The sequence below is a fragment of the Antedon bifida genome, chromosome 7 (genome assembly GCF_963402885.1).
Source record: "Antedon bifida chromosome 7, ecAntBifi1.1, whole genome shotgun sequence".
Classification (NCBI taxonomy): Eukaryota; Metazoa; Echinodermata; class Crinoidea; order Comatulida; family Antedonidae; genus Antedon; species Antedon bifida.
In genome coordinates, this window is record NC_136232.1 from 9,282,266 (window position 1) to 9,307,595 (window position 25,330).

Consider the following 25,330-nt stretch of genomic DNA (forward strand, 5'->3'; position numbering starts at 1 on the left):
TAAATTATGTATTTTCAGCTCTATAATGAAGAAATCATTGACTTATTTGACACAACAAGGGACATTGAAATTACAAGGGTATGTTTATACTTTTATTATTTAAATTAAACTTCTACAGTCCAAACATTCTGGTCAATAATATTCTTAAGCTCTGTCTACACTATCAAACTTTATGTGTGACATGCCCATGATGATGTCATATCACTACCATATTTGGGCATATCACTACCATATTTGGGCACATCACACTTTTTTTTGTAAAAATAGTTTAAGGTGTGTCTTACAGGTATGTTCCTGTGCAATTATAGTCATGCCTACAATGTTTAATGAGTGGCCTGTTCATTCATGGTGAAACCTCTGTTGTTAATTTTTGTTTATTTATGGGATATGGAATTTCATTGTTGTTTACTTTTATATTGTGTTCAACTGGTGTAGACTTTCCAGTTGAAATCTTACAGACAGACTTAAATTGTAAGTCAAGATCTCTTTAAAGATACAGTACTTTAAAATATTTTCTATGAACAGGACTTGCAGCAAAAATGCTAAAACAACAAACTAAAATTACCATTTATGATTGAGAATCCAATGCTGTAGTATAATATCAACTACTAATTTAGGCTAAATTTGGACACATGACTTGAAGATTCCATAATATGGGTGTAATCCCACCCCATATACCAACTACACTCCCTAATTTTGCAGTTTCATACCCAGGCACCTTGGTTATAAACAATACAACCATTCTGTGTACATTCTGGCTTGTGTGTATAATTGATACCCAAGTATCATAGCTTACAATGATTGTTCAACACCAATGAGGTGGAATCATTAAAGCATTTAAACATGACAGAAACAAAGAATAACACACCTTATATGGGCAATATTTATGGCCAGTGTTAATAGTAATTGATGTAGTTATAATATATTGCACAAATAATTTATAAGTTATAATATACAGTATTAAAACAAATGTTATGTTGGTTGCAAAAAGATTTAAATTCTTACAGTATAGTATCTAACCTATAACGAAATATTTATTTGATAATTTATGGTAAATGTTTAGAAGTAGAACTGGCAGAGATTAATATATGTTCGTAAGATAGACAAAGCTGTTTATGTTATGACTCAGCAAGTGATTTTCAATGTTGATTATTGTTTATGAATATCATAAATTCCTAGGTCATCATTATTATGACTAAAACAAAAAGATATAATTGATACTTGTAATATTGTGAGTATATAATTTATCATGAAAGTACAAGAGAGAAAAAACAATAGTGAAAATTGGCACAGATTCTATACTACACTTAATATTGTATTTATAATAATTTTGGTATAGTTAATATTGACATATTTTGGAAAAAATGTTTCATTTTTTAACTGTATGAGCAAGTCAGAGATATATTCATAATACTAAATTTGAATGTGTTATGTTTTCAGAATAAAAAATCTCATATACGAATCCATGAGGACGCAACAGGTGGTATTTATGTTGTAGGTGCTACTACCAGACCAGTAACCTCGGAACAAGATGTAAGAATATTGCGCTCTATACACAGTGGCGCAATGGCTATGAGCGCTCACTAGTTAAACCCAGGGGCCCAGAGCATAAGGGGCCCCAGAGCATAAGGAGCCCAGAGCTTAAGGGGCCTCAGAGCTTAAGGGGGGGGGGGGGGGAGAGACATAGCTTAAGGGGCCCCAAAGCTTAAGGGGACCCAGGGCTTATAGGGCCCAGAGTTTAAGGGGCCCAGATGCAACTACTGTACCCAGTATTGGAGGGCCCTTAAGAGTGTTAAACAAGGGGCCTTTTTCCCCTGCATTTAGGCCACTGTCTATACAGTCAGAAAACAACATAACCACCTTCATATTTACATATTTAATTTTGCTAAATTAGTTTTGAAAGACCACACAATATCTATTTCAATATTTCAATCAATTTTCTGTAAAAATAATGTTGCATGTTAAAGAAAAATAAGGAAAAACACTTTTTAAACGTTTTATATTTTAATATTTCTAGACTCTTCAAGCCCTGCAGGCTGGTGCGTTGTCAAGAACAACAGCATGCACAAACATGAATGCGCAAAGTTCCCGATCCCACGCTATATTCACGCTACACGTCAAGCAACAAAGACTCGTCAAAGAGGTAAGTACAGATGGTAGTAGTAGATGGTCTAGTATATAGTAGAACCTCTCCTTTGGGTCAACCCTCATTAGGACACACGTTAAAGTTCAAGTGAAATGAACTAGAGGATATATGTATATATATTTGAACACTACGGCCAACATCTATTCAGGGGACACCCTTATTAATGGGACACTTTGTTAGGTACCTGAACAAGAAATGCAGGTTCACTGTAAAAATACTTTAAAATGTTTTTTTCTCTTTACCATGTAGAATAATAATGTTGAGAATGGAGATGATAATACAGATAAAACAGTATCACAGACAGACGCACCAGATAACGATGGACTGCAGGAGTTTGAGACATTGACAGCAAAGTTCCATTTTGTAGATCTTGCCGGATCGGAGAGGTTGAAGCGCACCGGCGCAACTGGAGATCGGGCAAAAGAGGGTATATCTATAAACTGTGGATTGGTAAGTAGTTACGTGGTGATTGTGGTTATTGTAAATGCTAATTCTTCATACATGTGAATCATACAACAGTCTTATTTCGAAGCCTAGTTTACCTGGATAAACTGTCTTATGCCCTTTCCCGTCTGAGAGGAGAACATAACTCAAAGGCCTATGTTGGTTTATCCAAGTACTGCAAGCAGCACTCATAGACTACCAACACCACTATTGTTTTAATATTATGTGGAAAGGGTTGGAATTAATCTCATAGCTCTTTCATTAAATGTTTGTACCTTGTCCTGTTCAGCTTGCCTTGGGAAATGTAATAAGCGCCCTCGGTGACAAGAGTAAGAAGGCAACTCACGTACCATACAGAGATTCTAAGCTTACAAGATTATTACAAGACTCGCTTGGTGGAAACAGGTAAGGCCAATTAATAAGTTGCGTAATAAATAAATCGGTAAAATCAATCAATTACCTGATAAATTGATCATTCACTCAGTTAGAACGAAACATGACCAAAAAGACATATTTTGTATAAAAATGAGAATTGTTAATGTCTTATTTTAGTCGAACTTTGATGATAGCATGTGTGAGTCCATCAGATCCAGATTTTATGGAAACTTTAAATACGTTACGCTATGCGAATCGTGCACGTAACATAAAGAACAAGGTCGTGGCGAACCAAGACAAGACGAGTAGGCAGTTAGCGGCATTGAGATCTGAGATACGGCTACTTCAAGATGAGTTGACCGAGTATAAACAGGTTAGACAAAGTAATATTTAATTTCCAAGTTAGGAAAGTTCTACTTGTAAAAGTTGTAGATAAGGTATATAAATACTGTATGGTGCATGTGCATTACAGGATATTGAAAGTTTCATTTATTCATTTGACTAGCATAATAATATATATACAATAACTTACTTGAATACAACATAGAGATTACTGGGCAGGGGCAGCTTAAGCAAAATACATCAATGTAACTCAAATACGCCAGCTACCCCTCAAATACGCCAGCTACCTTCTTAAATGAACAAGCTACCCCTGAAATGAACTAGCTACCCCTTAAATGAACAAGCTACCCCTCAAATGAACCAGCTACCCCTCAAATGAACCAGCTACCCCTCAAATGAGCATACTACCCCTGAAATGAATCAGCTGCCCCTCAAATGACCCAGCTACCCCTGAAATGAATCAGCTACCCCTGAAATGAATCAGCTACCCCTCAAATGAACCAGCTACCCCTCAAATGAGCATACTACCCCTGAAATGAATCAGCTGCCCCCCCCCCCCCCAACTGAACCAGCTACCCCTCAAATGACCCAGCTACCCCTCAAATGAACCAGCTACCCCTGAAATAAATCAGCTACCCCTCAAATGAACCAGCTACCCCTCAAATGACCATACTACCCCTGAAATGAATCAGCTGCCCCCCCCCCCCCCCCCAACTGAACCAGCTGCCCCCCCCCCCCCAACTGAACCAGCTACCACTCAAATGACCCAGCTACCCCTCAAATGAATCAGCTACCCCTCAACTGAACCAGCTACCCCTCAAATGAATCAGCTACCCCTCAAATGAATCAGCTACCCCTCAAATGAATCAGCTACCCCTCAACTGAACCAGCTAACCCTCAAATGAGCCTACTACCCCTGAAATGAATCAGCTACCCCTGAAATGAACCAGCTACCCCTGAAATGAATCAGCTACCCCTGAAATGAACCAGCTACCCCTCAAATGAGCCTACTACCCCTGAAATGAATCAGCTACCCCTCAAATGAACCAGCTACCCCTGAAATGAATCAGCTACCCCTCAACAGAACCAGCTACCCCTCAAATGACCCAGCTACCTCTAAAATGAACCAGCTACCACTTAAATGAACCAGCTACCCCTCAAATGAACCAGCTACCCTCTCAAATGAATCTGCTACCCCTCAAATAATCCTACTACCCATCAAATGAGCCTACTACGCCTCAGATAAGATAAGCACGACAGATTTATTTAAACGAAGGACCACGCTCATTTAATTGCCCATAGTGATAGAAGACAGAAGGAAGAGGTTGCTATCCTTAGGACCTACTCTATTTATTATCCTTGACTTTAATTTTCACTTCCTCCAGCCTGTGATTTCCCACTGATGGCTAAACACTTGGGAAGTGATCTATAATTAACTTAGACCTAATGAACAACTTGTAATTATAGCCCTAGGGAACAGCGATGACGACTGTTGGCTTGTACACACTTGTTGTCTCTTCTAAAATTAGCTACATTTTGTTTATCTTTAAGATAAACTTTATGTCAAGGATTTAATCATTTATTTTTATAAAAAAAACCTCAATGTTTCATAATAAATTTAAGTTATTATGTTGAACGAAATATATAATTAATTATTATTTAGCACAGAAAAAAAAAATTTATTCGAATAAGCTTTAAATAACGCCTCCCTTGAATAAAAGCCGCCCATATAACATCATGTTTAATAAATGCCCTCTCCTCAAATAAATGCCATGGGGCCTTTATTTATTTCCTTGAATAAACGCCCCATCACATACATATACTATTGTATTACAACAACACATTTCTATTTGTAGTAAAATTCATTGATTGACATGATCTACAATTTACCAAGAATTTTGATACAATTTTTACTGTATTTTTTCATATCTTTAATACACCCAAAAAAATAAACCTTGGAGCGAATTCGTATACATACATTTTCAGTTTGATTTAATTTTTTTAAATACTTTGGTAAAATATTAAATTCTTTCTATGTTTTTTTTATATCAGGGTAAAAGGCAATTAAACGCAGATGGTGTAGAAGAGATTAATGATTTGTTTCATGAAAACACGATGTTACAAACCGAAATCAATAAGTTACGTGAACGTGTACGTGCCATGCAAGAGACGATTGACGCAATGAGTTCACGTATCGCTTTGCTGATGGCAGACCAGGCTAGGTATCAACTCAATAGTACAGCAAGTGAGTGAATTTGTCTCTTAATTATTACTATAAATCTCCAAAACAGTCACAGATAATAAGTATCACCCTCTCCACCATTACCTTTATTTATTTATTTTATTTGTTCTTTCTTTAAACTGAAATACACTTTCAATACAAATGTACTGATTTCCAAAGTGGTTCAGTAAACATATTTACAAGAAAAATAAAATATAAAAGAAAAACAAAAAGAAAGAAAACAGATATAAAACTATTTACAATTGTGAAGGCAAAAAAGGTTAATACTTATATATGATTTCTATAGTGAAGATTTAAAAGTTGCCAAAGACATATTATGGAGTTCTGATTTTATGTTATTTGGTAGAGAATTCCATAATTTAGATCTATAAACAAAAGTTCTTTTACCCTGAGAGTTATTCCATAACGGAACCTTGTCTTTAGTAAGTATGTTTAGTGTATCCAAGATGGAAAACCAATAGGATGAGAAACTTGTTTCTCCCTACTGCAATGAAGCAATTAAATGAAACATGAGAATGGTGATCATTTTATGCTATACCCTACACGCACCAATCTTGCTTGTATTTTAAACAATGTATTTAACCAAATTTTAACCTTTTTAACTCATTTTTGTATTTTTGTATGAAATTTTAACTTTGAACAAACGAAAATCATTTTAAACCATGTACTATATTTTACTGTGTTTGACCATGAATAAATGAATGTATTTTTATGGTTTATACATCTCTTTCATTTTGAGTTTTCGTTCTGTCCAAAATAAATGAAATAACAATCACAGTCCCCACTATAGTTTTGACACTTTTGGTATAAATAATTCTTTTTTTTCAGATACAGACGGGGAAGATGATGGCATAACTTCCATGATTCAAAATTATCTGAAAGAAATTGAAGATTTAAGGTAAATAATTTATTTATTCGGAATATTTTTGTTTAATAAATTATTGTATAAACATATTTTATACATATATACATATACATAACTTGTACCTATACATATATAACATATTATATAAAAGTGTCATGGAAAACTTATTTATTCTGTTTGCTTTACACAGAGCTAAGTTAATTCAAAGTGAGACGATGATGACGAATATTAAACGACGCAGCGATACCCCTCTATCACATTCAATGAGGGCGCCGTCCAGGCTTACTACTTCAGATTCTAGGTAAATATGTTTTTTATCTATATTTTTGGATTTTTTGTTTTGGTCACAAAACTTGCTTGCTTGTAAATAAACTATTATTGATTGATTTATTGATTGATTGATTACAGAGATCCAGCTGATTGTAGTATCCAACAAGTTATAGACGCTGCAAAGAAACAGGTTGAACATGACCAAGAGAAGTTACGTCAAGTTGAGGAGGCTGGGAAACAGCGACACCTCAGTGGCGGACAGGGGTACGAGTAGCTTCATATTATGTTAGTTCGTTCAGCTAAAAATAAAAAAATTAAATTATCATTCATGTTTTTGTCAATATTTTCAGCCATCATTCTGAAGATGAGAAAAATCAAGTTGAAATAGAAATTGTGAATAATGATCTGCAACAAAATGGAGAAGAGGAAGAGAATGAGGAGGAGGATGAGAATAAAGAGATGAGCGGGGACTCGGATTTAGATGATGACGATGATGAAGATGATGACGACGAAGATGAGGATGAATCAGAACCAGGTATGTTATCTTAAAGCTTAAATCCATTGAGCCAGCCAAAGTTAACCCTAAATGATAAGTGTGATGTGCCCAAAGATGACATCATCATGTCCATAAATGGGCACATCACATCACAACAAAGTTTGATAGTGTAGACAGAGCTTTAGGTCCTATGGGCCCACTATATCAAAATCGTGGGTCCGCAACTGGTTTAGTTTCTGATTAGTTAATTAGGATTAGGTGTATAAAGCTTGGTCTACACTGTCAAATTTGTCAAAAAAATGTGATGTGCCCATATATGGACATGATGATGTCATATCACTACCATATTTGGGCATATCACTACCATATTCGGGCGCATCACAGAGCTTAACACTGTTTTGGCAACACAAAAATTAAACCCAGGGTGATTCACCAAATATTTAAGCTTTATATTGAAACTTGTTCTTTTCTATCTAGCTGAAGTTAAGTTACAAGAAGACTTGGCCGAAATTGCGTGCGAGATCACCGTAAAACAGAAACTGATTGAAGAATTGGAGCTGAGTCAACGACGGTTGCACACGCTTAAAGTCCAGTACGAGGAGAAACTTAGTACGCTGTTAGACCGAATAAAAGAAACCGAAAAGGAACGCGATGAAGTACTCACTAACTTAGGTATGTCTTTAATAATAAATTGTTGCAATTAATTATTTAATTGTGTTTCTGTTATTTTAGTATGATACACTTGTACAGTAGTTTTTATGTGCAGTAGAACCCTCCTTTGAGGGACCCCTATTAAGGGACCCTTTACTGTAGTTTAAATTTTCAAAACACACATATATATCTGTGTTTACTAAATTATATTTTTGTGGTTTTTTATAATTAGATTTATTTAATGTTGTTTAATGTTCGATTACCTAATGTAACAACAACACTATACTGTACTTACATGCTTGTATTGTACTTACTTCAATGTTATAATATCAAATGTTGTTTAATGTTCTATTAGCCTAATGTAAAATAACACTATTCTGTACTTACTTCAATACTTTACACTATATTGTACTTACTTCATTGTTATAATATCAAACATATTTCTTTTTTGTTTGAAGTGAAAAAGAGAGGTAATGTTTCTTACAAATTTCTTATCTCATTTCCTTTCCTCCGTCTGTCTGTCTCATCTTTTTTTTCTGGTATCATTTCTTATCTTACAATCTAATTTACTTTCTATCATCTTGTCGGTAGCATGTGGTCTAATCTTACATTGGTGTTTTAGTAGAAGATATTTAGAAAACACCCGGACGAACTATACATTTTAGTTCATTGAATTTCATGCCTTAAATTTGTGTGAAAATATTTGATTTATTTAAAAAAGGATTTTTTAATTTTCATGGCATATCTAGTGGTGTAGCAGGCTGTTTAACCCTACCCGTTTCATACTAATTAAATTTCAATGTAATGTCATTATTTATTTTTTATAATTTTTGGTTGTGAAATATTAAAAAATACAAATTGTTTTAAACAATTATTTTGTTGATTACAAGTATCATCTACCTAACAAAAATAAATGTACAGTATTAATAGAGATGATAATAAGTAAAATTTAATCCATGGTTATCCTGGTTTAACCTTTGAACTTTAACTCTGCTCAATCATCTACTGTAGTTTTTTTATGCTTCACTTCACTCTTTATATCTGCACTCTTTCAATTTATTTGGGTGTTTGTCGGGCATGGTCAAATTTGGCCTATATAATTTCAGTTAATATTTATCATTTAAATTAAATAATTTTACTTTTATGTTAGGATCTCTACTGAGAAGAAACTCATCACTGTACCATCTGCTCTTGCTCCTAAAGTCAACATTTTCACGTTTTTATTTTTAGGTTCAATGACAGAATCACGAACGCAGGAGAAAGCTGCGAAAATTAAAGCAGAGTACGAATTGAAGTTAAAGAAATTAGCGAAAGAGAAAGACCGTTTATTGAAAGGACAGAAAGAACATTCAAGATTACTAAAAAATAAAACTCAATATGAAAAACAAATGAAAGGTTTACAAACAGATTTGAGTGAAATGAAAAAATTAAAGGTTTGTCAACATCATTGTTGTAGTATTTCTTTTCAACACAAAATTACAGGATGCTTTTAAACTAAATCGTGTATGAGCCTCCGTTAAGCTCTATCTACACTATCAAACTTTGTGACAACAAAATGTGATGTGCTCATATATGGACATGATGATGTATATCACTATTTAAGCATATCAGCACCATATTTGGGCATATCACACTTTTTTTTGTCCAACTAGTTTGATAGTGTAGACAGAGCTTTAGGAAAGTACAGATTTAGTTATAATGTTTAGCAGATAATAAAACCATGTCTGAATAAACAATGTGGCCAAGCTCTTTGTTTACCATAGTACAGTATTTGATTGAATTTATAATTTAATTAAATAATTGCCTATTATTAATTCAATCTTTTATTTGTGTTAATGTTATGTGGTTAAATTCCTAGAATATTTAATTGAGCTTGAGAATGACGCCATCATGGAGCCTCAACATTTTTCCGTTTTGTATTTTAATCTTTTATATTTCATTTAACATTTTACGCCTAATATTTTGTTGCAGGTTAAATTGATGAAGCAAATCCGAGACGAGCAGCAGAAGAGTCGTTTAAGAGAAGGCAAATCAAACCGAGAAATTCAACAACTTAAAAAGAATGAGAGACTTAAAGAAGTAATGACCGTAGATCTTATTTCATTCTCTCCTTGTCGTCATTGTTATCCTCTATCTCAATCGTCTTGTCATCATTCTTTCTGCTCTCATTGTGATCAAAATCATTGTCACCATTGTCACATTCAAAATTTTCATTTATTATCACATTTCAACCATCAACATAATTGTCTTTCTATTACTCGTCTTTCTCCACAAACTCCTTTCAAATGTTTAACTTTTCTTCCTAATTCAGTTTTAAAATGTGTTCTTTTACTCATGTTTGTCTTCGTATTTTTCACCATCACTATAGAATTATTTTGTTAGTACTAAACTAATTATCTATCAAAACGCCAACAAACAAACAAAAACAAACATTTTAACCAATCAGAAATGATTTTACCAAGCAACTGACCAATCAAGAACAACACACCAAGTAAATGTACCAATCAGAAAATGACATAAGCAGTCAATGAAATTGTAAATAACAAATAACATCCAAACAGCCAATAATTATTTGTTTTCTTAAAAGGTAATTTCCAAATTTGAATTTATTACATAATTAGAACCAAATAAAGAGTTTAGAAGCCAAAGCAAGGACAAGAGAGATTATTTTAAAACGTAAGAACGAAGAAGTATCAATGCTTCGCAAGCAACGCAAACCAATGTCCGACAAAGTAGCAGGACGTGTGCGCAACGCGAGGCCAGTTCAGAATGGACGAGGTGGTGGTTTCGACACGAGTAGCAGACTACCGGTCGGTTCCGGTCCTAGGAAGCACACGAGGAAAGGAACCAGTCAGTATTCATCAAAGACGGCACGTACAAAATGGCAGAATGTTGAAAGAAAGGTATGATGATTGACTATCATTCTAGAAATGAATCTGCAAATGATTTTGAGTTTAAGGTTGGTCTAAAGCTCTGTCTACACTATCAAATTGAAAAAAAAGTGTAATGTGCCTAAATATGGCAGTGATATGCCCAAATATGGTAGTGATATGACGTCATCATGTCGATATATGGGCACATCACATTTTGTTGTCACATAAAGTTTGATAGTGTAGACAGAGCTTAAGGAAAAGTAATAGCCTTTTCACATTACACACCAGGGTGTCAACACCAGTGCTTTGTATGGCATGGCAGTCTGTGTAAACTCCAGAATTTTGCTTGGCCATGTGAACAGGGTATAAGAACAAATGAATATGTTCTTACAGAATAAATACTTTCTCAATAGATAAGTAATGTTGTGACCCGAAAACAGACAGTTGGTCACATGGAAAGTGATATGGAGAGATTTTTACGACATCGTCAGAAACTGGACAAGAAATTGGAAAAGTACAGTAAAAAGCGTGACGATGCCGTGAAGGAGGGTAAAGATGCCAAAGAAGTGAAAGGTAAATGGTTTATAAGTTCTCGATCTTTATGACACTCTAAAAAGTACATTCTGTGATTAATCATGACAATTGCATGGCTGCTGTGTGTCTATTGTTCATAATTTAGCATAAATAAAATAAAAATGTTTCTGAATCTGACCAATTCTTTATGACACTCTGAATAATACATTCTATGATTAATTTACACTGACAAATTGCATGGCTGCTGTGTGTCTATTGTTCATGTTCCATTCAAATTAGAAGGGCTCAGCTATGTATATTAAGTATTTATCTTCAATTCGTTTTAGATTTGACAGACCAAATTGGAACGGTTCAAGCCAACATTGACTATGTCCAAGAACAAATATCAGAATGCCAATGCAATATTATGGAGATGATGGAGAACAGGGTAAGAGATACCAAAAATAAACATAAAAAATATTAACAAAGGTAAATGCAAGGCCTAGTCCAAATATGGAAATGATGATGTGTAGAGTGTCAACGGATATTGTAGTCCTAAGAATTGTGTGATTAAAAACTCCAACATGATTCGAACTCGGCAAGCTTATAGATTATATGATTGACTTTTTAGGCTTGGGTTAAAATTAAGTTTAAAGCCTTGAAATATGCTGAGTGTAAATAATTTAAGCTTGGCAATCCAGTTCACCTCTGCCTAGCATAATTACATTCATCATGCGAAGATGAACATACAATACAATATAACAATACGCATGCTGCATAGTTAACATTAGTGAGTTTTCAAAACAGGCAACGTGGCAGTGTGCAACACGCAACCAAGCATGCAATTTACAGTGTCTAGTAGACCAAACCCAGTACCGTTTTGATTACAATCATTCGGGAAATTACCTCACGACATTAGTGAGCTTTCGAAACAGGCAACGTGACAGTGTGCAACCAAGCATGACATTTATAGTGCGCATGCGGAAACAAGAAATCGTTGTTTGATCGTTGAACAGGCAACAGGATTAGCCGTTGCCTGGAGAAGGAGGCAACGCAACGCTGTGCATCTCGCTAAACCTGCATCGCTATTTCGAAAGCTATACTATACTATTAACATCCACCAAACAGGATGAATACCAACTGACACAAATTTCCATTGATACACAGTTTTGAATTGAGTTTTATACTGCTTAGATCAGAAGAGACAGTTTTAATTAAATTATGATTTTGGGAACTCTTTTTCTTTATGTTCAATATATATGTTCCTTGGTTCTACTCTTCTCTTCTCTGATTTTCATTTATTGTTTTCGTAATTGTTGTACACATCTTTGTTGCTTCTAAAGAGATGGAACAGCCAGTCTGGGATTTCCTCAATATGCTTGGCTTTTAGTTTAAACAATGGTTGAAATTTCTGTATTGGGCTAGAATGCCACATTGTTGTGCGAGCAATGTGTTTTCAACGCGAGAAGGCGTAGTACATAGAGCTTTTGAATAATTGTTGGCTTTAAAGAAGGCTGTGATCTGGCTGTGGTTATAGTGCTTGAGGACTTGAAACTACAAGGGTAAGTGTAAAATATTTATTGTTGAGCTATAAAGTTGCTATAGATACAGCAAGGCATGTTTAAAAGTTAACGATAGAAACAGATTTTCATATTTGACATTCTTCTGTTAAGTAAAATTTAATCGTATTAACTAAAAATAATATTATTAATAGTGATAGAAGTTTCCCTTTAATATTGATTGTAATAATAAGATAGTACTGTTAAAACATATATTGTCCCTTGTTCAGTTCATGAGAAAGTTATCAAATAATAATAATAAAGGTTCATTTTCATTTTAATTTGATCGACAGAATAAATCCAAAACAGAAACGGAGACATCGGGCAATAAATCAGACAAGAAAAAGGTATCGTCATTAAGAGCTAAGATTAACCAGATACCGGTTCTACAATCTTTACCAGAACAACCTGAACCATCTACAGATGATGATGATGATGATGATTATGAAGATGTTGATGATGAACTGGATAGTGACCTCTCCGACAGTAGTTCTTTCTCCAGTACCTGGTCAACGGCATCTCTTTCACACACCAGCTCTGATCTTCACTTATCTGACGATGATTCCGGTAATGGTCTTGATGATAGCTTCCACAGACGTAGACTGAGCGTCAGTTCAAACTACTCCATCAGCAACGATGTCTGGGAATCGTTCCGGTCAAGCATGTATGCAACAAATCGTGGTGAGATCACTAAAAGATCGCACGAAGCCGTGTCCACTTGGTGTCACTATTTACCGTCCTCCGAGCATACCAAATTTTTGCGGCCGGTGCCTACGGATGAAAGAGTGAAAGACTTGATGCCGATAGAAATGATTGCGCTCGATCAGATGCTAACGTCCGCTCATGATTATTCCCTACGCGCATGTATACCAATTATGGATAGTATGTCGTCATTGCGTTGTAGAGATTCTGAAGATGCACCAAATGTAAACACTGATGACAACGTTCCTGTCGGACATTGTATCAACTCACTTCAGGATGCTATGAAGCTAGTGATTGCCGCTTGCGATAAACTAACAAAAGCACGCCACCAACTTGTCCGTCCATATGAAAATGACACCTTTGACCTTACAGAATCAGGGTATGGTTTCCGTGCTGTGTTCGAACCACGTAGTTTTAACAGTCACGAAACACAGACATATGTTAATGGCAATTGGAAAGAAAGAATGATGGAAAATAGCAATTCAACACGGATACAATCACGGGGAACGAGGAATAGTCAGAGAAAAAGCCGGATTCCTATACGTATGACACGTTTGAATAAAGTAGCGATTTCGACAAACCGCCGTGGAACGTTTGTAGTTACCGACAGAAAAGACTGGTTGAAAAATTTACCAACTATTTTGGGAAACAGTCAGGTTTTAGTTAATTAAGTTAAAAATGATAAAAAAGTTGATAAATAACTTGGAAACAAAAGAATAATTGATTCTTGTTGGTTTCTTGATGTAGCAATTTTAATTTGTTTCTATGTATTATTTTTAAGAATTTCTGAGTATATACAATGTATGATGATGGTGAAATTAGGCTTTATCAAATTACCTAACAAACATTTAAATTGTAAAGTAAAATCGAGCTGCATTCTGTAGCCCAACGCTTCCAGTATCCGGAGTCCTTCTTCAATTCTAGAATTCTGTGCGTTAGTATCAGAATAAATTGTTTTTCTTTCTGTTATTTGCGGGCCGAGTCAAACAAAACTGACATGGTTGCTTGGTTAGGGTAAACATACTTGCTTCTTAATTTTAAGGTCTGGGTTCAACTCTAGCTTAGTACAGTATCAGAACTAATATAACTGCACTTCCTAAAATACCGAATAAAATAATGATTGTATCTAATAGAGTGTAGCTTGTGTATTACTGTAATTAATTAAATAAGACCACTTGATATGTAATTTTTTTGCTATAATACAATAAATAAAAATCATTGCAAAATTAATATTTTATCAAAATGTTTATATTTCATAAAAAATTACATGTTTCTGTCACATGACACCTACTAATTACCAGCCACTACACTATGGTCTATATAATGTAAGTATTGTACACAGTTCATTAATTAAACACATTAGAACACGCACACACACACTATTAAACAGTAAAAAGTAATTTTGCTAGGCAGAGGTGATCATCAGCATTATAAATTCCACCCAGTCGTAAGCTCTGTCTAAACTATCAAACTTTATGTGACAAAAATTGATGTGCCCATATATGGACATGATGATGTCATATCACTACCATACTGTATTTGGGCACATAACACTTTTTTTGCCAAACTAGTTTGATAGGGTATAGATAGAGCTTAATTATTTAAAAATACCTTGAAAAATACTATATAAATTTCTTGTTTGCATATTTCTAAAGATTATATTTCTATTTATTTCAACAGGACGATGGTGAGACCCAGGTGATTAGTGATGTCATCGAATCATGTAGTCTATTGGAAGCCAAATATCTGCTGGAACATTTTCTAACTCTGTCCATCAACACTGTAAGTGTTACAATATTGGTTAGGTTTCAATTAATGGTTCCCACATAAAAAAAACAAAAGAGACAGACATTGTAAGTAAATCAATTTATGTACACTCTTGTTACAGGGGTTAGTGGCGGCTCAGCGAGAGGGTACTATACGTGAATTGGATGCTAAACTTCACCAAGTAGAACAGAACAGTTTTGTACAGCAACAGTTACTACAGCATGTCATATCAGACCAGCAAGGCGTGGATATCGAGGTGGAGGGGCTGTTTACCCAACAGGAAGGTGGGTTGGAATTGGGTTGAAAGGGGTAGTTGTAGGTAGAAAGCTAGGCCTAAAGCATACTGTTAATATCAGATTAGCAAGGCGTGGATATCGAGGTGGAGGGGCTGTTTACTCATCAGGAAGGTGGGTTGGAATTGGATTGAAAGGGGTAGTTGTAGGAAGAAAGCTAGGCTTTAAGCTCTGTCTACACTATCAAACTAGTTTGACAAAAAAGTGTGATGTGCCCAAATATGGTAGTATTATGACATCATCATGTCTATATATGGGCACATCACATTTTTATATCACATAAAGTATGATAGTGTAGACAGTGCTTAAAGTATATATATTAAGAGAACTGTTTTGAGATGCGTAGGATAGCAAAAAGAGCATAAACTATTAGCATGCCATATTAAAAGTTTCCTATTAAAGCAAACATGTATTTTCTTTTTCTATTAAGGTTATTCTAGTGGTTCTGAAAGCTCTAGAGCATCGACACCTGTTGATTCTACTAAGTGAGTATCTCAACGCTTGGCAACTTTTAATAAATTCATTCTATTCAAAATCATAGATGCAAGTCAAATTTCTGTTTACGATAAATTAAGAAACCTTTCGCCTCATGGTGTGTGAATAACAAACTGATGATAATATAATATACAACATTGTGTATTTAAAGCTCTGTCTACACTATCAAACTAGTTTGCCAAAAAAATGTGTGATGTGCCCAAATATGGTAGTGATATGACATCATCATGTCCATATGGGCACATCACATTTTTTGTCACATAACCTTTGATAGTGTAGACAGAGCTTTAGACTCTATTGAGTACAATAAACAACCACAGTGTGTGTGTATTATGGAAAAGTTTTCTTTCCAACTAGGTTTGAATTTCCTGATAAATTGGTATGTAATATCAAAAAGAATATAACTTTCATTTAAAATTTCATGTTTTTTAGTTCATGATGTTATTTTTGCTTAGAAAGTACAATCCAACAAAAATATTATTTGCTTAAATTATGGTATAAGGTCCAAAATACCATAGATCCAAGAGTGGGCTTATCTTTTGTTAAAGTAGGTTTATACCCTATGATGGGCTTATATCTGAGGGGGACTAATTTTTGTTGGAATATGTACTTCTTAATTTGTGTGCATGCTTTGTTTAGTACGTCTCAGTAGTATACCCCATTATTATTGTGTATTTATTATTCTTACCCCATGCATGATGTGCAGTACTACTACCCAGCATGCAATACCAGTGGTAAATAATGGTGTGCCACCTGCTGAACCTCAACCTGCACTGACTAGGGTAAAGGATAAGGTAAGTTATTATTGTGGGCATTATTACAGTAGTATCATTCCATTTAATTTCTAAGAAGTTTATATATGTCGTTACCCAATCTCTTTTTAAAAATTTATGGCAACTCTGCTTTGGTTATTTTACTGTTTCTGTAAGTTTTCTAGTTATATATTTTGTATTGTAAAATATTTTTGGTTTTGTTTATGTTTTGTAAATTATGTTGTATCATGGTTCAGTGTTTGAGTAGTTAGTTTGTTTAGAATTAAATTTGACCAATTAATGTATTAACTTCATATTCTATTAATTCATGCTACTTTAATGATTTATGATTATAGTACTTCTTTAGTTTTGAAATTATGTGTATATAATATGCATGAATTGTATAAAAAGTAGTTAATAATAAATAGTGTTATGACATAAAGACCAATTACCTATTCACAAAATTTATCTTTAATAAAGTCTTCACAATTCTGAACATAAGTTGATAGGTGGAGCATACCCGGGTTTATAGTATTATTATTATGTTTATTATTATTTGGTAATAAAGTAATTAATTTTTTAAAGGCACGAAGACGAACCGCCACCCAGGACGAGCTGCTATATGCTGGCCAGAAGGACAATCCTAATGCAGTACCCCTTATTCCTTTACCAGAGAGGCCAGATAAGATACCATCGTCCCCTGAAGATAACAGTAGTGCCTCGGATACAGCTGTTATGCCCCCGCCTAAGATGGTTCCTGTTAAAAGGGATTCATTCGGAAAGTAAGTGTACTGTCCTAAATCTGAGTATTAGGAGTAGGATGCGTAGTACTCAAAAGTAAGTCTCGCACTCGCCCTCACACAACAGTAGTGCATCGGATACAGCTGTTATGACCCCGCCTAAGATGGCTCCTGTTAAGAGGGATTAAATCGGAAAGTAAGTAAGTGTAATACTGTCCTAAATCTGAGTATTAAGAGTAGGATGAGTGTTACTCAAAAGTAAGTCTTACACTCACCCTCACATTGGCGGAAGAAGTATGAAAGGTAAGTATCCAACTGCTGAGAACTAAACAACTTCAATTACCTGATCCGTTTGTTGGAAGAATGCATCCTATACCATTTGATTGGAGTAAACACAATAATACCGTTTTGGTTGCATTGACATATGACACCATTTTGTTACTAGCAGTTACAAAATGAACGTTCCTTGTGTTTGAGTGAGTCTAATATCTGACCAATAAATATAATAGTAGTTTTTGATTGTCAAGGTTTATAGTATAGAAAAATTACAATCTGGCTTGATGAACATTTTTGTTTGATGTTTTGCAACAAATAAATATAGTAATGATAATGATATACTAAGAGTACATACATATTTTGGTGTTTATCAATATTAACGCATGATTTGTTTATACAAACATTTAAAAAAACATTATTCAATCTTTGCCCCGCTATTTGCTTTAGATGTTTTCATATTTATTCATAATATTTCCTCTTTATGATCAATTTTTTGTGTGTGAAACTATTTTAATATTACATTTATCCACGATCACAAAAAAGCATCTTTCACTTTATGTAAAGTTATGTAAATTTTTATTATGAAGTCATTTCCTTTGAAAGGTCATTCAAAAGGTCATTCAATGCCTGTTTATATTAGATCTCAATTTTGTGAAAATACAGTTTTTATTTTGTAGTAATAACATAAACTTTACTGCATGATAGAAAGTTAGATATTCAACTAAAAAATGTAAATTACCTAAAAAAGAAAATATTGTGATATGTTCACTGCATGAGTATTTAATGCATGCGTTTCATATTTTGTGTGTTATTTGTGTAGAGGGGACAAGTTGTCTTCGGCAACCCGAAGCTTAGCGAGCAGAAGACAGTCTAACGAAGGTATGCCTACGCGTAACAGTCTCTCAGATGCGTCGCCCTCCATTCGGAGGAAGGGGATTCCCCAGCCTCAGGTTATTAATACAGTTAGCACGTAAGTAGTAATCACATGTTTTCATTATTATTTTTATTTAAACTCTGTTTTAGACTATTAAATGTTTCTTGACAAAAAATTAAAATTTTATTTTGCATAAAAGTAATATTGCTTGAAGATGTTTGAATTTCCTATCAAGTTAACCAAATTTAATAGCCATATGGCCATGGCTGTGATAAAAATATATATTTTTCTCTTAGCTGTTTGATATTTTTGTCAAGTAAAATTTAATAATTATATAGGAGTTCGGACTTTGTTTTATATTTTAATTCATTTGTCTGGTACAGTAATTTGAGTTGTGAAAAACAGTATTGAGCACTTGAGTATAAACGTATTATCATTTACATGAATTAGAAAATGAAACAAGATATTCTTTATTTGTGTTTTCATTTTCGTTTTGTATATGCTGTTAATGCCACTAAATATAGTAATTTTGGTTTTTTTATGAAATATAAATATAAGATTAAAATATATTAATAATAGTACTGATATATTTAACAAATTAAATTGTATCGTGAATTAAAATTTAAAAAAACCCAATTTATATTAATAAGTAATAATAAATAATAAAGAGAATTAAAAATTTATATAATCATGGATCTTATGTCTGTAAATAATTTAATTTAAAATATTTTGAATAACTTTGGTTTTTCTGATGTTCTTTAACTGCGTTAACTATCTTTACCTTACAGTAGAACTTTTAATTAAAACTCTTTGATTTTCTAAAACTTAAAATTGGATTCTTATGATGTGCTTTTAGCTGTATATAAATCATCAGGTCAGAGGTTAAATTTTAACCTTTAAACTTTGACCTTTCTAAAATCTTAATAGTATATAATGCATGCTTTCTACATTTGTTTGCTGTGTATATTTCGTTTTTCTTTTTAGTTTTCTTTTCATTTCATTTTTTAAATGACTATTAGTGAAACAGTTCCCATCATCACCCCGCCTGGTTCACCGCCCCAAACTAGGCGTTCATCCGAGCAGAACGTTTTTTCACGATTGTACGCCCACACAAGTTCGCCCGCCCAAGCTACAGTTGACAGGTTTGTTTTCATCTCTCAATATTCTTCAAAAGCTGTTGCTCATTTTTTTCTCTGAGCTTTTCAACTTCCTTCTTCAAATCTTTCCTGCAACTCAATCATTGCAAAGAAACTGTTTGTTTTCTTGTCGCAAACAATTGTTTCACTTTTGTTCTAATATTGCAAAAACGTGTTTGTCATGCCAAAAAAATGTTTTACTTATTATTGCAAAAATGTGTTTTTTCCTTTTCAATTTGTTGTTTGTTTAACATATTTGTTGTCAATCATTTTTAAAAGTGACATTTTTGTGTTTACAACATCTGTAAATGGCACATTTACTCAATCCATATTATATCAATTTTATTTATTTTACTATGTCTTTTTCAATTTTTTTAGAAATATTGAAAAAAAATAATAAAATCAATCATTGACTCTATACAGTAGAACCCATATTAAGTGGACAACTTTAAGATCAAACACAGTGTATGTCCTCTGAATAGTTGGCCATGGTGTCAAACATAATATAACTATTTCCCCTCATTCGTTTAATGGGAAAGTGTCCCCTTAATAGGGATGTCCCCTTAATTGGGATGTCCCCTTAATAGGGATGTCCCCTTAATATGGGTGTCCCAAGAATAGGGATGTCCTAAAGGAGGCCTCTACACAAAACATTTTTTGTATACTTTTTAAAATGTCACTTTTAGTCCTTAAATATCTATATTAATCCATTTATTTGTTGTAAAGTTCACATAATAATATTTCAATATATAACTTTCCACTAATCATCATTTTTACCCATTCCAAATAATATTTTTATAAATGTTGTTGTTTTTTAATATTGTAACTAGTATTTATATATGCATCCGTTAAAAATCATGTTTACTAATTACAATTTTTTGTACTAATTATCAGTATTGAATATTTTTCTGTAAAAGTTTTTTTTTTGAACTAATTCCTTAAAAAAAGAAATTGAAGGAGATGTGAAAAGAGAATTATTGGTGCTTTTTGTAGATTAGTAATTGATCACGGCGTTCAGCGTATGTGCGGTAGATCCTCTCCCACTCCTATGACGCAATCAAAGTAGGTGCTGAGCACGTAGCATGTCTAACTTGCATATTAACAAGTTAAAAGAACAGAAAAAACTCATTATGATTACTTTCATAAATTATTTAATAAAAATTTTGTAAAAATTTGGTATATAGAATATTAAATGAATATAAATTTATAATTAAATATTGATACATATAATCTATATTAATATAAAATATAATCTAAGGTCTCTTTTAATGGCATGATTTTCAACAAAATTGTCATTGTAATAAAAATAAAAAATTAACGCAAATGATCATTAAAAATATTTAAACAAACATATTATAGACAAAGTTGCATGTCTAAGCTATTGAACCATATTATCTAAATTTTATAAGAATAAATTATATAGTGTTAAAATATTTGATTTAGATCACCCCCATTTGATGCCCATAGCTGTGCTTCTCGTCTTGTGCAGAGAGCAGCATCCCCTACCCCCAGGTCAGCCTCCCCAACTCCCAGGTCAGCCCAAGTAGTTGTGGAACAGCATATGTGTGCAGCTCGTTTGTCTCAAAGAGCTGGTTCACCAACACCACCGGCAGCTGAGAAGTATGTTGTAGCACGCCTATTCCTGCATTGTGTTCAGATATTGCTGCATAAACTTTTTTGATTAGGATTATTATTTTGAATTAAGCCTGAATTTTCTAACACGTAACACAAAATAATGTTTTAAATGTTTCTTTCAAGTAAGTCATGTGGTTAACTTTCTTACCAATCACAGGGTTCTTGGGTTCAAATCTTAGAGTCGAAAAAAAAACAAGAAGCCAAACAAAATTGAACCATACAGGAGTGCATATTTACATGTGGTAGAACCATAATTTAGAGGACACATTTGAAGACCTAACAAAGTATCCATTTAAGAGGATTGTACCCGTGGGGTTGGTCATTGCATTTGCAGTAATAGAAGTCTCCCTTGAATAGGGGTGTCCGAAAGTTTTACCGTTTTATCATCGATATCTCAGTTTATCGTAGGCATTTTTTAGTTTATCAATGTCAACAGAGGTATATTCTTGCCAGACTGGGCATGGTGTAATCTACTAGCATGCAAAAATAGAGGCTGGTCCGCAAAAGTATCGTGCATGCTGGTTTGTAAAAGAGCGAGAATATTATAACCTAATTCTCAACACTCTTCAAAATAAAGTTATTGTTCTTTGGCAAAATATAATTCATCTTGTATGCATCTATTTGTAAGGCTGCCTGACAAATAAATAAATCTACTCTCTCCCTTGATTGTAAATAGTATTTAGCATGTGGATGATAAATTGTTTTGTTTATAAAATTGTAAAACATTAAATAGAAATTGATACGGTAAGACAGTTTTAATTTAATTTATGCAAGACAAAAATGCATATTAATTACATATAGTATGTAACCAAGTTTAAGGTTTGCCAAAATTTACATTCAAAGATGGTATTCAAGAATCTGTATAGGCAACATAAGAGTAATATGATTTATATTTTTATGATGCAAAATATGCAATTAGAATATGCTTCATTGAAAACTTATATTTTGTTACGAATACTCACAATTTTTGTATGAATATTGAAATATATTTAAATGATATGTTGTTGTTTTTTTTTCAGAGGTACAATTAATCCGGTGACGGTGACCAATAAAACGCAAGGCCAGAAGGCCCCACTCATTTGTACATACACTGCAGAGGGTCACACCAAGGCGGTCCTTTCCGTCCAAGCTACAGAAGATATGTTATTTAGCGGTTCAAAAGGTACAGTACATTAATAATATTGCTTACAAAATCCACAGTTCTAAGTTCAAATCTAAAATAAATATCATTATTACATGTAGATTTAAAATGTTTTTAATGTTTTTATGAAACAGACCGAACAGTGAAAGTTTGGAATCTGGACACTGGTCAAGAATTACTGACCTTAGGAGGTCATCCTAATAACGTAATATCTGTACGTTATTGTAAGAGGTTACAGCTTGTGTTTAGTGTATCTACTTCTTATATCAAAGTTTGGGATATCAGAGAAAATAGTGGAAAATGTATTAAAACATTGAGGTAAGGCTCTTCAAAACATAACAGCATTTTTCATCATACCTCTCACCTTGACTTGTGTGACTATTTTTAAGCTCTGTCTACACTATCAAACTTAATGTGATGTGCCCATATATGGACATGATGATGTCATATCACTACCATATTTAAGCATATCACTACCATATTTGGGCACATCACACACATTTTTGTCAAACTAGTTTGATAGTGTAGACAGAGTTTTAGACTTCACATTTTGTGTTTTGTTTTTGATTAATTCAGTTCGTCAGGACTTGTTACTACAAACAGCGTAGCCACTAGCAGTACGCGCACTGTTGCCGTGCCATCGGGTGAGAATCAAATCAATGACATAGCCATTAATAATGCGGGAACGCAGCTTTACTCCGCTGCCAGTAACATTGTACGTGTCTGGGACTTAAACAGGTATGGACATCAATTCATTGTTACATTTTTAACAAAGTTTAAATCAGAATCTACCTTAATTTTATAAATAGAACAGAAACTTTTGTTTTGCAACTATTATTTGAGTGTCATTTTTTTTTTAGACTAATTTTGTTAAATTAATTGTTTTAGCTTCCAGGCTACGTGCAAATTGAGTGGGGGTCACTCATCTGCCGTCATGTGTATAGGAGTTGAGACACAAGAAGATAAGAACGTGGTAATCACAGGGTCCAAAGACCACTATATAAAGGTAATGTTTATTGTAGTTTTTCCACTTTTGTTTCCTCGATATGGTTATCTTGATTCTAAAGCTTGGTTCCCACTAGCGACGCAATGTAACGCGATCTACGCAACGTAAGAAAATGCCCTTCCAATCATTGTGTTTGCCCCCGTCTGCGTGAAATCACACCTGCGATTTTTACAGCACTGTTGCGTCGTCGGTTTCCAATTGCGATTACGCAATACATCACTTTGCGTCGATACGTCGCTGCGTTACGTTGCGTTGCGTTTTAGTGGGAACCACGCCTAAGATAGCAATGGGATCTAAGTATAATTTGGTCAACCCCAGTAAAAAAACAAATCAACATTGAAAAAAGGCATACTTGATAACTCTCTGATATGGTACATTTATTAAAGCTCTGTCTAAACTATCAAACGTTATGTGACATAAACAATGTGATGTGCCCATATATGGACATGATGATGTCATATCACTACCATATTTGTGTATATCACTATCATATTTGGGCACATCACACTTTATTTGTCAAACTAGTTTGATAGTGTAGACAGTGCTTAAGACAGTTAAATAATACAATTTCTTCTTTTGTTTTATAGTTGTTTGAGGTTCCTCAAGGAGCTACCGGTCTTATTACCCCTAAGCATACGCTAGACCCCCCTCACTTTGATGGTGTTCAGTCACTCGCAATCAACGGTAGCTGTTTGTTTAGCGGATCTAGAGACACATGCATTAAGAAGTGGGACCTAGAGAAACAAATACTACAAAAGGTTTGGCCTACAATTTAGATTGGCTGTCCATAGTATGGTTGATTATGATTGATAATAGTATTGATGTTAATAATATTATTAATGTATGGTATTGTAATTGTTTGCAACTACAGTAGAGCAAGTATTCTCAATGTACTTAATATAATGTACAAATTACGTCAAAGTAGGGCAAACATCTGACCAATTGCCCAACACCCTGAGGTAAAGCTAATCCACAGTAGTTACAAACAATTACAATCCTGTTGGTGCAGTACTCACTGCATGCTTGGGCAAGCTCGGTGGTATGAAAGCCAGGCTAGTGATCTGGAGGTCGTGGGTTCGAATCCCACCCTAGAATTACTTAAGTATTCTCAATGTACTTAGTATAAAGTACCAATTTACGTCAGAGTAGGGCAAAACATTTGACCAATGTATGGTATAACTTTTCTCTAGTCAGTCCATGGAGCACACAAAGATTGGATATGTGCTCTAGACTTCCTACCAGGCAAAGATTGTTTACTAAGCGGCTGCAGAGGAGGCCAGCTGAAATTATGGAACATTTCCGACTGTTCTCAGATAGGGGAGATGAAAGCGCATTCAAGCCCTATCAACAGCATAGCAACCAACTCAACACATGTGTTCACTGCATCTAGGTAAGTGTCATGGGTAGGCCTAATTTTTATTCAAATTTTGAAATTCATGTTTTTAAACTATATAAATGGTTGATCTTCTTATCAGTATTTCATATGATATTTTATTCAGTAATTAACCATACTTTATTGTTTTCAAAATGATTTAGAGATGAATTATGTATCAGATTGTATTATCTCTTTTCCTTATCCATTGCTAATCCACCCTTAACGCATGTTTTGAAACTTGTGCTTGATTGTGTGATTTTAATCATGTTGTTATCATGCTTGTCTTAATTAATGTAATGTAGTCTTATCACTGATGGTCTGTATGTGGAAGTAGTGTACTCAAACTTGTGTGCACTAGACCA

General features: G+C 33.9%; 3 protein-coding genes across 11 annotated transcripts in view; 2 read left to right on the forward strand and 1 right to left on the reverse strand.

Moving 5' to 3' along the window:
* LOC144847956 (SH3 domain-containing kinase-binding protein 1-like) overlaps positions 1–25,330 on the forward strand; it is a 72,897-nt gene that overhangs the window by 42,146 nt on the left and 5,421 nt on the right. The gene's annotated exons all lie outside the window — the stretch shown is intronic.
* LOC144847947 (kinesin-like protein KIF21A) overlaps positions 1–25,330 on the forward strand; it is a 38,664-nt gene that overhangs the window by 10,804 nt on the left and 2,530 nt on the right. For 2 of the 9 annotated variants that reach the window (XM_078704556.1, XM_078704552.1), the window contains exons 5-36: positions 19–78; positions 1,441–1,533; positions 2,018–2,143; positions 2,396–2,596; positions 2,880–2,995; positions 3,143–3,338; positions 5,360–5,552; positions 6,378–6,447; positions 6,605–6,715; positions 6,823–6,948; positions 7,035–7,219; positions 7,658–7,852; positions 8,290–8,301; positions 9,062–9,264; positions 9,803–9,910; positions 10,453–10,734; positions 11,118–11,277; positions 11,565–11,665; positions 15,159–15,260; positions 15,367–15,501; positions 15,625–15,652; positions 15,969–16,023; positions 16,740–16,827; positions 17,371–17,567; positions 18,622–18,771; positions 19,695–19,817; positions 22,466–22,608; positions 22,722–22,905; positions 23,164–23,325; positions 23,476–23,593; positions 24,181–24,351; positions 24,784–24,983. In XM_078704556.1, coding sequence (XP_078560682.1) covers positions 19–78; positions 1,441–1,533; positions 2,018–2,143; positions 2,396–2,596; positions 2,880–2,995; positions 3,143–3,338; positions 5,360–5,552; positions 6,378–6,447; positions 6,605–6,715; positions 6,823–6,948; positions 7,035–7,219; positions 7,658–7,852; positions 8,290–8,301; positions 9,062–9,264; positions 9,803–9,910; positions 10,453–10,734; positions 11,118–11,277; positions 11,565–11,665; positions 15,159–15,260; positions 15,367–15,501; positions 15,625–15,652; positions 15,969–16,023; positions 16,740–16,827; positions 17,371–17,567; positions 18,622–18,771; positions 19,695–19,817; positions 22,466–22,608; positions 22,722–22,905; positions 23,164–23,325; positions 23,476–23,593; positions 24,181–24,351; positions 24,784–24,983 — 4,394 coding nt within the window. Of the gene's footprint in view, positions 1–18; positions 79–1,440; positions 1,534–2,017; positions 2,144–2,395; positions 2,597–2,879; positions 2,996–3,142; positions 3,339–5,359; positions 5,553–6,377; positions 6,448–6,604; positions 6,716–6,822; positions 6,949–7,034; positions 7,220–7,657; positions 7,853–8,289; positions 8,302–9,061; positions 9,265–9,802; positions 9,911–10,452; positions 10,735–11,117; positions 11,278–11,564; positions 11,666–15,158; positions 15,261–15,366; positions 15,530–15,624; positions 15,653–15,968; positions 16,024–16,739; positions 16,828–17,370; positions 17,568–18,621; positions 18,772–19,694; positions 19,818–20,804; positions 20,874–21,254; positions 21,513–22,465; positions 22,609–22,721; positions 22,906–23,163; positions 23,326–23,475; positions 23,594–24,180; positions 24,352–24,783; positions 24,984–25,330 lie in introns of those variants that run through there. The other 7 variants (XM_078704561.1, XM_078704555.1, XM_078704553.1 and 4 more) reach the window with 6 other exon arrangements.
* The window catches only part of LOC144847970 (Y+L amino acid transporter 2-like), a 63,513-nt gene continuing 47,894 nt past the window's right edge, over positions 9,712–25,330 (reverse strand). Inside the window, exon 11 of the transcript XR_013613814.1 lies at positions 9,712–9,728. The gene's annotated coding sequence lies outside the window, so the exon portion shown is untranslated. The remainder of the gene's footprint in view (positions 9,729–25,330) is intronic.